Here is a 14,038-nt window from a genome sequence, read left to right on the forward strand (position 1 = left end):
CCCAGGAGGATAACAGCTTAGAAGATGAAAGAATGAATGATCAGTTGTTAAAACAGAGAAAAAAGAACCAGCAGTGCCACATTTAAAAAAAACACTGTGAACACAATGTTTTTATGCAATATTTGGCATACTGTGTTGCCCTAAATCTAGTTAAATGGGACTAAATTTGCTCTCTTTATAGTGAAACATGCAGTTGGTCAGTGTTCCACAATCCATGATATGTTCAGAGTAACATATTGTATTGTATCCATCCATCCATCCATCCATTTTCTAAGCCGCTTCTCCGTCAGGGTCGCGGGGGGCGGTGCTGGAGCCTATCCCAGCGGTCATCGGGCAGAAGGCAGGATACACCTAATACATTGTATTGTATCATGATAATGATATATACTGTCATGTTGCCCAGCCCTAATTCTGACAATAGGCCTGTTACAGGTGAATAAGGATGCTTAGTGTTGTTTTCAGGGTTTCATCCAAGAAGAGGTGAAGTATCCAAGCCAGTGATGCAACTATAATTTTGTGGGTTTCAGTGAAAAAACAACTCTCATCTAAAAAATGACTTTCAATATTGAAATTGCTATGCTGATGCTTGAGTTGATGCTGTCAAGGTCACTCCACCCACTAGCAGAACATTTAGACGGCCTGTTTAAGATCTTGTGAAGGACGGTTATGGACGAGATGCATTATGAATAAAGAAGAGAAATGTAGATGACATGGTTGTTTTGAAGTAAGTCAGCTGGTGATGAATGCTGTTCATGTGTTTACAGTTATGTTAGTATCTTTATGAGGGTCTTAATGGGCCTCGGTGACATTGCCTCCCTCCCACTGATCCAACTCTGAATCTACCTTTTTTGCCAGTGTTGTTCAGATGACATAATAATCACTTCTGTTGTTGTTCACTTACTATTTGAGTTTCAATTAACTCAGTATTGGGAAAACCATATCGCCTGCTTGTTACATATAAAGAGATACATTCCAAAATGTATATATACAAAAGTTTGAACACTACCCTCTTTAAAAAGATGGTTCTTCCAGGGTTCTTTAGCAATGGCAATGGTCCTCTTGATACCTGGGAGATCAATACAGAACCATTTCACGCTCAAATGCTTCTTTGCATGCATGATGAGGTTGTTCTTCAGATTGATGGACAATGTGTTACCTATGGTTCTGTACAGCACCAGAAGGAGTTCTTCAATTATAACAAGCTTGACAATAGAAGAAGCCATTTCGGTGATGTTCAAAACCATACACAAAAAGGTTCTATATAGAACCATATACTACACTACACATTCTCCATCAATCCGAGGCATGCAAATGGTTCTTTGTGTGTTCATGGTTCTACGTCTTTCCTAAAGAACCCTTGAAGAACCATCTTCTTTTTGGAATGTATATACAACAACTTTATGCTTAAGTGGTTCTTTGCATAATGAAACGGTTCTTCAGATTGATGGAGAACGAGTGTATGGTTATATGTGAAGACCTTTTGAAAAAGGGTCCTCTATGGTGCCAAAAAGGGTTCTTCTATTGTTATAGCCTTGACACTGTAATAGCAGAACCCTTTTTGGTGCTATATAGAACCCTTTTCAAAAAGATTCTACATAGAACCATTCACAGCACATTCTCCATCAATCTGAAGCACGCTTTAACAATGCAAAGGACTCTTTAATCAAGAGCAAAGGGTTCTTTCAGTGTTAATGGATCTATATAGAACCCATTTCTTCACTAAAGCACCCTTAAGAATGCATTTTACCACTAACCCAGTCAATAATAGTTTCATAGCATAGCATACGGTGAAATAAACAGCGCTTATATCTGAAAAATACACAAAAGATAGCAGGTCATCAGAAACGTCCACATATGTTTAAGAGGAATTACATTGATATTTCAGAATTTCTGCATTACTGAGTGGTTGAGATATGAACCAAGTGGTTCGGAGTGGTTTGGTGTGACGTGGTTCGGTTGTAGAGACTCTGATTTCTTTACAGTGGTGGTGATAGGAACCAGGAGTCAGGCGTCTACAAAGCAAACGTAGCCGTTTTATTTACTACTCAAAAGCACTGGAGAACCTACACGCACCTTCTGCGTTTTATATGTAATGTTGGTGATGGTAATAGTGATCAATCTGGAAAAAAAACAACTCTTTCTTTGGGAGCTATTTTGCCTTCCTCCATCCCTTCACCACACTCTCAGAAAAAAGGTACACTGGGGCAGTACCCCTCTTGTCACTGTGGTGGTACCCTCAGGGGTACATCCCAGTGCCTATAGTCAGGGAACATAACTGTACCAGAATTTTCTAAGCTGTGATGACTCCACACACACTGTCCAGCCTCCAGGCTTTTTATTTTAACGTTCTGATTTAAAACATTCAGTTGTGAAAAGGTACAAACATCTACCTTTCCACTTGGAAAAACTCATGTAAGGTACAGTATTGTACCTTAAAACCGCTGTTGTACCTTTGAGGGTACACTTACATTGTTTGGACCTTGATGAATGAATCATGTACCTGCATAGTACCTTTACAGTGCATGAAGGGATTAAAATAAATGGACTAACAAGACATTTCAGGCCAAAACTTGATCAAAAACCAGCAGCGCCTCAGGCCTGGTGCATGAGCACTGTATGTAGGAGCTTTCTGTGAGGGAGCTTTCAGGGGTGGAGGTCTGGTTCCATTCACCACCACTGTGAACAGTTCTGACTCGGCACGTTTCTAGCACAAACCACTCTGAATGACCGCGTTTACATGTAAAACCGTTCAATTATGCAGAGTGAATGTTCAGTAATTCGCTTTAGGGTCAAGCTCTGGGCCTACTCACTGTGAGGCTGCGGGTTCCTCTCAGCACTGAGATCCTCTTCAGTCTAAGGTTTTTAGCGAGAACTGCCAGAAGATGGCGCCTCTAGAAAAGGCGGGAAGAGCTCGAGCGAGTTCTTTTTTTTTCCCGCCCGCTTTCCTGAAAGCCCCGCCTCTCCTGGGCTGCGATTGGCTGTCAGCTCAGCTCCTGCGCCAGGATTGGCTGGTATCTCTTGGTCTAGCCAGTCTAACTGGTGTTAAAACAGGTGGAAATAAAAAACAACAGCGAGGCTAATCGAGTGTTTCGATAAGCGCCCGGGCTTCGTGTGATAAAAGTAAAAACAAAAATTAAAATGAAAAATAAAAATAAAAATAAATAAACGAAGCCGCCGCTAAACCGACATCCCATAAACGATCCCAAGCCGCTGTGATTCGTGTTCACACATTCCACACGACAGGCCAGACGACTGTGGGAATTATCAAGTTAGGCTTGTTGTGAAAATATGACATTAGGTAGCATCGAGCAACGGGAAGAGCGCGAGAGGAAAAGGAACTATGTGAAAACTGCATTTTTCCTTTTTTTTTGCGAATGTGTGGCGCTTGTAATTAGTGCATTTAAACAAAGCGCGGATATCCTGCTGGCGGTAATAGTGCCTGACATTTTCTTTTCTTGGGTTAATAACAGAGTGCGTACAAATGAATCAAATTGTGGCCCCAAATTACATAGCGACTTTAAACACGGGTCTGCGTCGCGCGCCTGTTTGGGAGCGCGGAGAGAGAGGGGGGGAGCGGTTTATATTGTTATTATTGTCATTAGTGTGTTGATCTCCTCACAAATGCCGCAGAAGTTTCAGCCGATGGAATATTTGTGGCGCAATTTATTTATTTATTTATTTTCTCGTTATTAATAACAATGCGCCGCGCGCGCCGGCGGGTAATTGGTGGGAATGATATCGTAAACTGAACAAGCTGTAACTCTCCACCAGAAAATAGACCCGCGGTGTTTGCGCCGGAGCTCGTTTGGGTAATTTTTATTACTGTAAGAAAGTGACCCCCGTCTGCGGGGAGTCGGGGTCAAATGAAGGTCAAACCGCCCGTGTTTCCCTCAGGTGGGTCACCTGGCGTAATTATTTTTGTGCGCGCCTCTTCTGACACGGTAACGGAGTTGAGCGGGTCCGCGGAGCGCGCTGAGAGCGGAGAGAGAGTAAATTGTAGCTTGTTGAGGTTTTTTGGGATTGAATTCTGAAAATGATCCTTTTAGCGGTGATGGCGGTGAGCGGGGGTCAGGCCATCCGCGCGCGGCTTAAATACACTTTCGTTTAAAATTACATTCTCAGTCCGCCTCTCCAGGCCGCGGAGTCCGGCTCACCTGCGGCAGCGGCATTATCGGGCCTGTCTGATCGCTCCGGCTGCTTCTGAGAGGACGGCCAATTAGGGCGCGCTCGAGCTCGAGCTCGCGCGTCCGTGCGTAAGTGAGTGAGTGAGTGAGTGTGTGTGTGTGTGTGTGTGTGTGTGTGTACCTGCACGCGCTCGACTGAAGGCTTCTCCCACTCAGGCCTCGTGCACAGGCTGTGCTATGACACTGATTCTGAAATAACAGCGTGCGGCATCTAACTGGCGCAGTTTCAGCGCTACGCTGATTGGACCGAGCCGCTCATATACATACAGATATATACACATCCATACGCGCGCGACGCCATACTGAAATTAATCAGTTATCATTTATCACTTATATCGATTACAGCTTATGCGGAGTGCAGAGCTTTTTATTTTATTTCATCTTAGTTCATTTTATCCTTTTCTTTGCCATCTTCTCCTTCTCCTCCTCCTCCCTTTCCTTCTTCTCCTACTCCTCCTCCTCCCTTTCCTTCTCCTTCTTCTCCTTGTCCCTTTTCCTTCTTCTCCTTCTTCTTCTCCTCCCTTTTCCTTCTTCTCCTCCTTCTCCTCCCTTTTCCTTCTTCTCCTTCTCCTCCTCCTCCTCCCTTTTCCTTCTTCTTCTCCTTCTCCTCCTCCTCCCTTTTCCTTCTTCTCCTTCTCCTCCCTTTTCCTTCTTCTTCTCCTTCTCCTCCTCCTCCCTTTTCCTTCTTCTCCTTCTTCTCCTCCCTTTTCCTTGTTCTCCTTCTCCTCCTTCTCGCTTTTCCTCCTTCTCCTTCTCCTCCTCCTCCCTTTCCTTCTTCTCCTTCTTCTCCTCCCTTTTCCTTCTTCTTCTCCTTCTCCTCCTCCTCCCTTTTCCTTCTTCTCCTTCTTCTCCTCCCTTTTCCTTGTTCTCCTTCTCCTCCTTCTCGCTTTTCCTCCTTCTCCTTCTCCTCCTCCTCCCTTTCCTTCTTCTCCTTCTTCTCCTCCCTTTTCCTTCTTCTTCTCCTTCTCCTCCTCCTCCCTTTTCCTTCTTCTCCTTCTTCTCCTCCCTTTTCCTTGTTCTCCTTCTCCTCCTTCTCCTTCTCCTCCTCCTCCCTTTCCTTCTTCTCCTTCTTCTCCTCCCTTTTCCTTCTTCTCCTTCCTGATGATTGTTAATATTGTTGTTGTTGTTTCGTCCTGATGTTATTATTATATACTTATTATTATTTTTGTTGTTCATTTGATTATTTTATTTATGATTGGTGATTTTCAGTTTGTTTCGTTTGTTAATGTTTGCGTTTATCCCGCACGTCCCTCTTCTCTTTGTTTATTATTATTGTTATTATTGTTGCTGAGTCTCGCGTTATCATCATTTTAAATGTGTTTGTTTGTTCACAATTCTTGTGTTTTTCGTGTTCTTTATATTTAAATTCTTTATATTTATATCCTTCGAAATATTTTATTTCACCTCAGTCATTCCTTCATACACTTCTTGTATATTATTATTATTATTATTATTATCATTGTTGTTGTTATTATTATTGTTATTATTATTGTTGTTGTTGTTGTTATTACAGCTGTTATAAGTAACGTCATTGTTGAATGTTTTATTTCTTTTATCTGAGAGCTCCATCAATGCTGGCGAGTGTAAAGTAGCCCTGGTTTAATTGTGTGACGTGTTGAGCGTGTTTTCCTTTATTTATCCTAAACGCTGCTCTTTATCTTTATCTGTAATCTGCACTTGCAGCTCTTGGCTCTTTTGCTTCATTAATCCGTCCACACTGCGCGCGCTCAACTTTAATGGAAAAATAAAGATCACCCATCCACCCCCCCCCCCCCCCCCCCCCCCTTTAATCCGGCAGCCAATCAGATTGGCGCTGCACGTCAATGCAGCAGAGCGCAGAGAGCGGAGTGTGACAGTAGAGCGCGCGCCGGGAAAAAGGGAGCAGAGACTACAGAAAGAGAGTGAGGGAGAGGGAGAGAGCGAGAGAGAGTAAGAGGAGAGAAAGGAAGAACGCTCGCTCTGCTCGGGAGAAGAGAGAGGGGGAGAGAGAGAGGCGGAAGAGAGAGAGAGAGAAAAAAAAACTTTGTTTATTAAAAAAGTGGAGAGCGTGAAAAAATGAGCAGTCAGCTGGAGGACGAGGTGCGCGAGCGCGGCGACTGTAAGAGCAAGTCTCCCCCCGTGCTCTCCTCCTACTGCATCGACAGCATTCTCGGCAGAAGGAGCCCGTGCAAAGTGAGACTGCTGGGCGCGCAGAGTTTCCCCAGAGCCACCGAGCACGAGCTCGCCGCGGACGGTAAGCAGCGCGAGCGCCACATGCACCACACGGCTGAACACACGGTGTAGGAACAGCGCGCGCTGAGCTGGACTGTGAAGTGCACGTCAACAGTCCTGCGCTGTGGAGGCTCAGCTGCGCGTGCGAAAGTAGTTAAAAGTCACTTAGTGTCCTGCGGACTTCACTGCACGCGCGCCTGAAAAAAACTTTGAGAGAGAGAGAAAAAAACAGCAACTCCAGTATTGAGCTCCTGACCCCTCGCAGTGTCCGTTCGGGTCCAGGCTGGACACTGTGTTTTTGTCCACGCTCAGCACTTGGACTTTTGGCGATTTTTCCATCCGTCTTGTCCGTTTAATCGACTGCGGAGACTTTCTGAGCGGCCTTTAGAATCGGTCAGCGCCGAGGAGCTGAGAGCTCACCGCAGGACCTGCACTGTGAGCTCGTGAGGACTTACAGCCGCCTGTAGTCGGTGTCCACCTGCCGCGTGAGACCGATATACTGGAGATTAGAGCTCAGCTGTTTAAAAACACGCAGAGCAAAATATGCAGTGCAGGACTGAACGCGCGCTCGCTCTCGGTGTTCGTTTCAGCTGGACTGGGTCGAGTCCACACTAACAGCCGTGAAAACACCCCATTAGTGTTAAACTCAGCCTCGGTGTTTCATCCACGTCCATGCTGTTTATTCACTCTCATAGCGCCGAATTTACTCATAATAGATCAGCCTGCTCTTACAGTGTAGCATTAAACCTTTCAGTGTGTTTTCACTCTTATAGTGCTCCATCACTCTTATAGCTTTGAATTCACTCTTATAGTGTATCATTCACTCTTATAGCTTTGCATTCACTCTTATAGTGTTCCATCACTCTTATAGCTTTGCATTCACTCTTATAGTGTTCCATCACTATAAGATAGCTTTGAATTCACTCTTATAGCTTTGTATTCACTCTTATAGCTTTGCATTCACTCTTATAGTGTTCCATCACTCTTATAGCTTTGAATTCACTCTTATAGTGTTCCATCACTCTTATAGCTTTGAATTCACTCTTATAGTGTGTCATTCACTCTTATAGCTTTGTATTCACTCTTATAGCTTTGCATTCACTCTTATAGTGTTCCATCACTCTTATAGCTTTGAATTCACTCTTATAGTGTTCCATCACTCTTATAGCTTTGAATTCACTCTTATTGTGTGTCATTCACTCTTATAGCTTTGTATTCACTCTTATAGTGTTCCATCACTCTTATAGCTTTGCATTCACTTTTACAGTGTTTAATTCACTCTTATAGCTTTGAATTCACTCTTATAGTGTTTCATTCACTCATATAGCTTTGTATTCACTCTTATAGCTTTGAATTCACTCATAGTGTTTCATTCACTCTTTTAGCTTTAAATTCACTTTTAGTGTTTCATTCACTCTTATAGCTTTGAATTCACTCTTATAGTGTTCCATCACTCTTTTAGCTTTAAATTCACTTTTTTAGTGTTTCATTCACTCTTCTAGCTTTGAATTCACTCTTATAGTGTTTCATTCACTCTTTTAGCTTTAAATTCACTTTTATAGTGTTTCATTCACTCTTATAGCTTTGAATTCACTCTTATAGTGTTCCACCACTCTTTTAGCTTTAAATTCACTTTTTTAGTGTTTCATTCATTCTTATAGCTTTAAATTCACTCTTAGTGTTCCATCACTCTTTTAGCTTTAAATGCACTTTTATTGTGTTTCATTCACTCTTATAGCTTTAAATTCACTCTTATAGTGTTCCATCACTCTTATAGCTTTAAATTCACTCTAGTGTTCCATCACTCTTATAGCTTTGCCTTCACTCTTATAGTGTTTAATTCACTCTTTAAGTGTTCCATCACTCTTATAGCTTTGAATTCACTCTTATAGTGTTTAATTCACTCTTTAAGTGTTCCATCACTCTTATAGCTTTGAATTCACTCTTATAGTGTTTAATTCACTCTTTAAGTGTTCCATCACTCTTATAGCTTTGAATTCACTCTTACAGTGTTTAATTCACTCTTTAAGTGTTCCATCACTCTTATAGCTTTGAATTCACTCTTATAATGCTTAATTCACTCTCATAGTGTTTCATCCACTTTTATACTGTTTATTTACTCTCATAGCATTGAATTAGTGTTTACTCCCTGTTGTAGTACTGAACTCACTCCTATAGTCTTTCATACACCCTTATTCAGTGCTGCATTTCATTTTATATCTGCTCTTAATCCACTCTTACAGTGTGGAATTGAGTTTTACAGTGTGGAATTGTTTTACAGTGTATAGTCACTCAGTCTTTTTTCACTGTTACAGTATGGAACGCACTCTTATAGTGTTTCAGTATTTATTCTGTCCTGTAGTGCTGCATTTAATCTTACATGGTCGAATTTTTACCGTATATATTCACTGTTACAGTAATAAAATTCCTCCTGTAGTCTTTCATTTGCTCGGTTTTTCATACGTCCTTAGTGTTTATTCACTCTTACAGTGTATGGCTATTTTGACATTATTCATAAGTGTTTCTTACATTCTTACAACACTTATTTAATAATCTTGGTGTTTATAGAGCGTTTATAAGCTCCTCCGCTATTACATTTACTCCAGTCATATTTCATTCACTCACAGCGCTTCACTCTGAGTGTGAGGTGCTGAATTTCCTCCTGCAGTGTTTGGAACCTGTTTGCAGTTTATATTCGGGCTCCCGGCGCTGAATTCAGCCCTGTAGCGTCGAAGCGTCCAGCTGAGCTTAAATGACCACCGTAGGTCTTAATGCTGTTAACTCTTCCTCTCTTTTCTGAATGTCCGTTCCTCTTTTTCTCCTCCTCCTCCTCAGTGTGCGCTAAAGACAACTCGGACGTGCATCTGCCCCCCAAACTGCGGCGTCTCTACGGCCCTGGGGGCAAATACGTGGAGCCCGGCCGAGGCTTCCTCGAGCCAGGAGAGAAGGGGGAGCGCGAGCGGCTGCTGGAGCAGAGCTGCGAGGGCCTGAAGATCAGCCACGCGCCGCCGGTCAGCATCAGCCGCAGCAAGTCGTACCGGGAGCACGCGCTCTCGTTCGGGCCCGCGGAGGAGGCGCACGAGCTGGGCGAGCTGAGCGCGCTCAAGTTCGAGGAGGAGGAAGAGGAGGAGAGCGCGAGGGAGGAGGCGGCCGGGGCGGCGGCGGCAGCGGCAGCGGCGGCGGCGGCGGCGGTCAGCGCGGAGTCCGGCCTGCTGCCCTCGCCGAAGGACGAGGAGAGCGGCCACGGAGACGGAGACGCTAAAGACGGCGAGGACAGCGCGTGCCTGTCCGCCGGGAGCGACTCGGAGGAGGGCGTGCTGAAGCGCAAGCAGAGGAGATACAGGACCACCTTCACGAGCTACCAGCTCGAGGAGCTCGAGAGGGCCTTCCAGAAGACCCACTACCCGGACGTGTTCACCAGGTACACGAGGAGTGGAGGGGCGTTGGGGGGGGGGGGGGGGGGGGGGGGGGGGGGGGGGGTTTACACTGGGGGGCTAATTTTACCCATAGAACTTTTAGAAAAAAACCGAAGCAAAAACAACCAAAATCATTATTCCCTACAAAAACAAGAAATCAGGATGAAATAACATCAATAACAACAAACCAACTACAGCACCAAACAGGCCTGTATTACCACTGACAGAACTGAGTGTGATTCACACAGATTAATAACAATAATAAAATAATAATGATGTCAATGACAATAACAGTGCCAATAGCAATAATAATGATAATAGAATTAATACATGAATTTATATACAGCTATAAAAATATTCATATTTATCTGTTTACATTTTCTCAGACCTTTAAAATGATATACAACACCATAACGTATAGTATATATGTGTAGTGTATATGTGTAGTAATATATATATATATATATATATATATATATGTGTGTGTGTGTGTGTGTGTGTGTGTGTGTGTGTGTGTGTGTAGTGCAGTGTATGTGTGTATTCTATATGTGTAGTGTAGTGTAGTGTATGTATGTAGTGTATATGTGTAGTGTAGTGTATGTGTGTGTTATATATGTATAGTGTATATGTGTACTGTATGTGTGTAGTATATATTTGTAGTATATATGTGTAGCACTTTATGGCTGCATGAAGCAACAGTTTGAGTCCATCTCTTCACAGCGTTTATTAAAAAGGTACTTATGAACGTGTTTAGTGTCATATTTTACTGACTGCTGTGGAAAATTATTTCTTCTTATTCTCACACATTTTATATATATATATATATATATATATATATATATATATATATATATATATATATATATATATATATATATATATATATATAATGTAAACAATAATAAACAATAATAATTTTTTAAAATTATAATAATATAAAGAGAAATGTAATAAAAAATAATTATTACTACTAATAATTACAACTGTATTAGTACAATATTTATACTGTACTACTACTAATAACTAATATATATATGACTATGTAACACACAATTCTTTTGGTCGAATTATTCAAATTTGATTTTATGTTTCCTTCAAATTTATTCGATTATTTAAACAGAAAAATATCATTTTCAGGTTCGTCTCATTCAGAAACAACGCAGGAAGCGATTAGATATAATCTGAGCTGGATTTTACAGAGCGCTGCTTTTATCAGAATTCCTGCGGGTTTTGCTACGATTTTTAACACGAATTTCTGCGGTAATTAATCGACATTAATTCGTGCACGTGCACTAGTAACAAATGCACGGCGTTACAGACGTCATGACGGGACGTATTCAGACACAGAAACGAACCGGTATTTTAAAACACGTGTTTGTGTTATTATCAATGTTATTATCAGTGTAATATCAGTGTTATTATCAGTGTTATTATCAGTGTTATTATCAGTGTTATTATCAGTCATATAACAGGCCGGGTGATCCGGTTTAATCTCTCCTGTATAAACCCGATTTAATTTCGGTTCCGTTATGACAGAACAACAGGGATCTTGCAGTGTGTGTGTGTGTGTGTGTGTGTGTGTGTGTAAGTAAGTAAGTGTGTAACCCGGTGTCGCGTGCTGCTGTTGTTGCAGAGAGGAGCTCGCGATGCGGCTGGACCTGACAGAAGCGCGCGTGCAGGTGAGAGATGCTGTTTATGGTTTACTGTATAATACCGCGCGCGCCGCAGCACTGATTTATAGGACCTGCCACGAGCGGGGGCTTCACCGAGAGCGTACACTTAAATTAAATTAGATGGTTCTTTAACGGTTCTACATAGAACCACGAACACTCAGAGAACCCTCTGGATGTTTGCATGGTGACTTCACATGGTGACGGAGAATGTGCTGTGCAGGGTTCTGTACAGAACCTTTTTGAAAGGGGCTCTATGCAGCACCAAAAAGCTCGACAGCGCAACAACCGCAGAACACACTCTCCATCAGCCTGAAGAACCATGTCACCACGCGGAGAACCGTTTAAGCATGCGTGTGGTTCTGCATGTGGGTAAGAACCCAGTTCGGAGCGGAGCTGAGCTGCAGGATGTGGGAACGTGAGGACGCACGTGCTCGTTCCCTGACGGCTGCGCGTTTTAATTTCATGTAGAGAGCGTCAGTCTCGGGGGTCTTTAACTTTGTTAAACGACGCCGCGCGTCACGGCCAGATCTTTTCCCGTTATCGAAAGTTATTGCGTCCAATCGAGCGGACATTTTAACGGCAATTACGCGCGCGGGCGCGCTTCATAAAAGCGCACTTAGCGGAGAGCAAACAGGCTCACAGCGCGGAGAAAATGCTGTTTGAATTCTCATCGCCTGAGCGGGTGGGGGTGGGGGTGGTGGCTGAGGGAGAGGAGGTGGGGGCGAGGGGGGGGATAATGCTATTTGATTTCCCATTTTGTGATTGCAATAGACCAGCATTGATCCGATGCTTTGCACTTGGAACGGAGTGAGAGACTATTAAAGGTGTTTGCCACCCCCCCCCCCAAATCACCCTCCTCCCCCTCCTCCTCTCTTCTATTCAAAGCATGGCCTGCGTGATCAAGCCCAGCTCCCATAACCAAAGAGACAGTACAAACACATGGCAGCTCCGGGGGTTATTGCCAACATAAAACAACAGATGTCTGTTTGGGACTGGGAAGGAACAAATCACTTAATGGGCTCGATCAGGAGGTGATAAAAACTCATAAATTCCCCAGAGGCCCTGTGATGCAAAAGAGCCAAAGACAGAGGTAGTGCCTTGGGGGGGTTGGGGGTACTAGGGGCGCTGTTCTACTGTTGACACTGTCCTCGCTGTGTGTGCAGACCCTGGCCAACCTGAGCACAAGGGTGCATAGGTGGTGGCGGTGGCAGCCGTGGGAAAGTTAAATAGCCCCTTTCAGAGTCACTTGCATTTGAAGGAATTTCATTTAAAGCGCATTAATTGTTATTGGACTCCGTTGAGCTGTTCTTCCGAAATCCTTTGTTAACGAGGCTCTTAATTACCACACTCCACCCTGTTTTTAGGCGGCCCAAACCAGATTTTAATTAGCAAAAGTTAGGCCAACGGACCATGAGGGAGTGGGCCTAGGGGTCATGTAATTACCCTTGACTTTCCGCCTATTTGTCACCTCATTAAAGAGAGCCGAATATTGCACATGGACTGAAGCGTCAATGCTCACACAAGCATGCGGAGTGTCATGCAGAATACAAATTGAACCATCAAGGATACCGCAAGACCCAGTTACATCGCAAACAATACAACGCTAAATTCATATGCCTTCAAATGGTCCTTTACGAAGAATCTGAGATGACTGAGCGACATCTTGGTGATTCCAGTGAATTAAGTTTTTGTTTTCTTCTGTTTGGTGCACTCCAAATTTGATCCGCATCCTTTAAATGAATCCTATGCTCCGTCTCCAGGTGTGGTTCCAGAACCGCAGGGCGAAATGGAGGAAGCGGGAGAAGGCAGGAGTTCAGACTCACCCTCCAGGTCTACCGTTCCCCGGGCCCCTGGCCGCAGCGCATCCCCTGAGCCACTACCTAGAGGGAGGCCCGTTCCCTCCGCACCCTCATCCTGCCCTGGAGTCAGCCTGGACGGCAGCAGCTGCCGCAGCCGCAGCTTTCCCAGGCCTGGCGCCTCCGCACAACAGTTCCGCCCTCCCTCCAGCTACGCCCCTGGGCTTGGGCACTTTCCTGGGCACTGCCATGTTCAGACATCCAGCCTTCATCGGGCCCACTTTTGGCAGGTAGAACAAGACTTATCCTTACATTATCTGTACCAAACAACTGGGCTAACAACCATTCAAAGGTTCTTGCTTACGGTCATGGCTATTAATCCTGAGGAGAACCTGTTTTGTAAAATTTGTAAATGTGGCTTAGCCAGAGTAATGAAGTTACTGTTATCTGTGACAAACAACAACAGCAAGCACTTTAGAGCAGTGATTTGTTAATTAGTCCTCAGACGGGCCATATTTTGTTCTGTCACAGTTCTCAAAACACCTGAAGTCATTATGAACACTGGTTCAGGTGTGGGAAACTGAGTTAGGGCAAAAACTGTTTCAACTCATCTGATAATTGCCAGGTTTAGTAGGTGCTCTCTGATGACCAAACTGTGTCGAACACCAGGCCTCCAGGCCTTAGGAGGACCACTTTTGAGGATTTTTTTGTTTCAACACTTTTGTAAATGAGTTGTTTAAGTACCTTTTAAAAGTTTA

The 14,038-nt window shown here is 43.7% G+C and overlaps 1 protein-coding gene across 1 annotated transcript in view; it reads left to right on the forward strand.

The window, feature by feature from the left end:
* Positions 1–6,099: 6,099 nt before the first annotated feature.
* The window catches only part of arxa (aristaless related homeobox a), a 9,479-nt gene continuing 1,540 nt past the window's right edge, over positions 6,100–14,038 (forward strand). The window contains exons 1-4 of the mRNA XM_017716024.2: positions 6,100–6,417; positions 9,231–9,816; positions 11,445–11,490; positions 13,245–13,570. Coding sequence (XP_017571513.1) covers positions 6,240–6,417; positions 9,231–9,816; positions 11,445–11,490; positions 13,245–13,570 — 1,136 coding nt within the window. The 5' untranslated portion in view covers positions 6,100–6,239. The remainder of the gene's footprint in view (positions 6,418–9,230; positions 9,817–11,444; positions 11,491–13,244; positions 13,571–14,038) is intronic.

Source organism: Pygocentrus nattereri, chromosome 24 (assembly GCF_015220715.1).
Source record: "Pygocentrus nattereri isolate fPygNat1 chromosome 24, fPygNat1.pri, whole genome shotgun sequence".
Classification (NCBI taxonomy): Eukaryota; Metazoa; Chordata; class Actinopteri; order Characiformes; family Serrasalmidae; genus Pygocentrus; species Pygocentrus nattereri.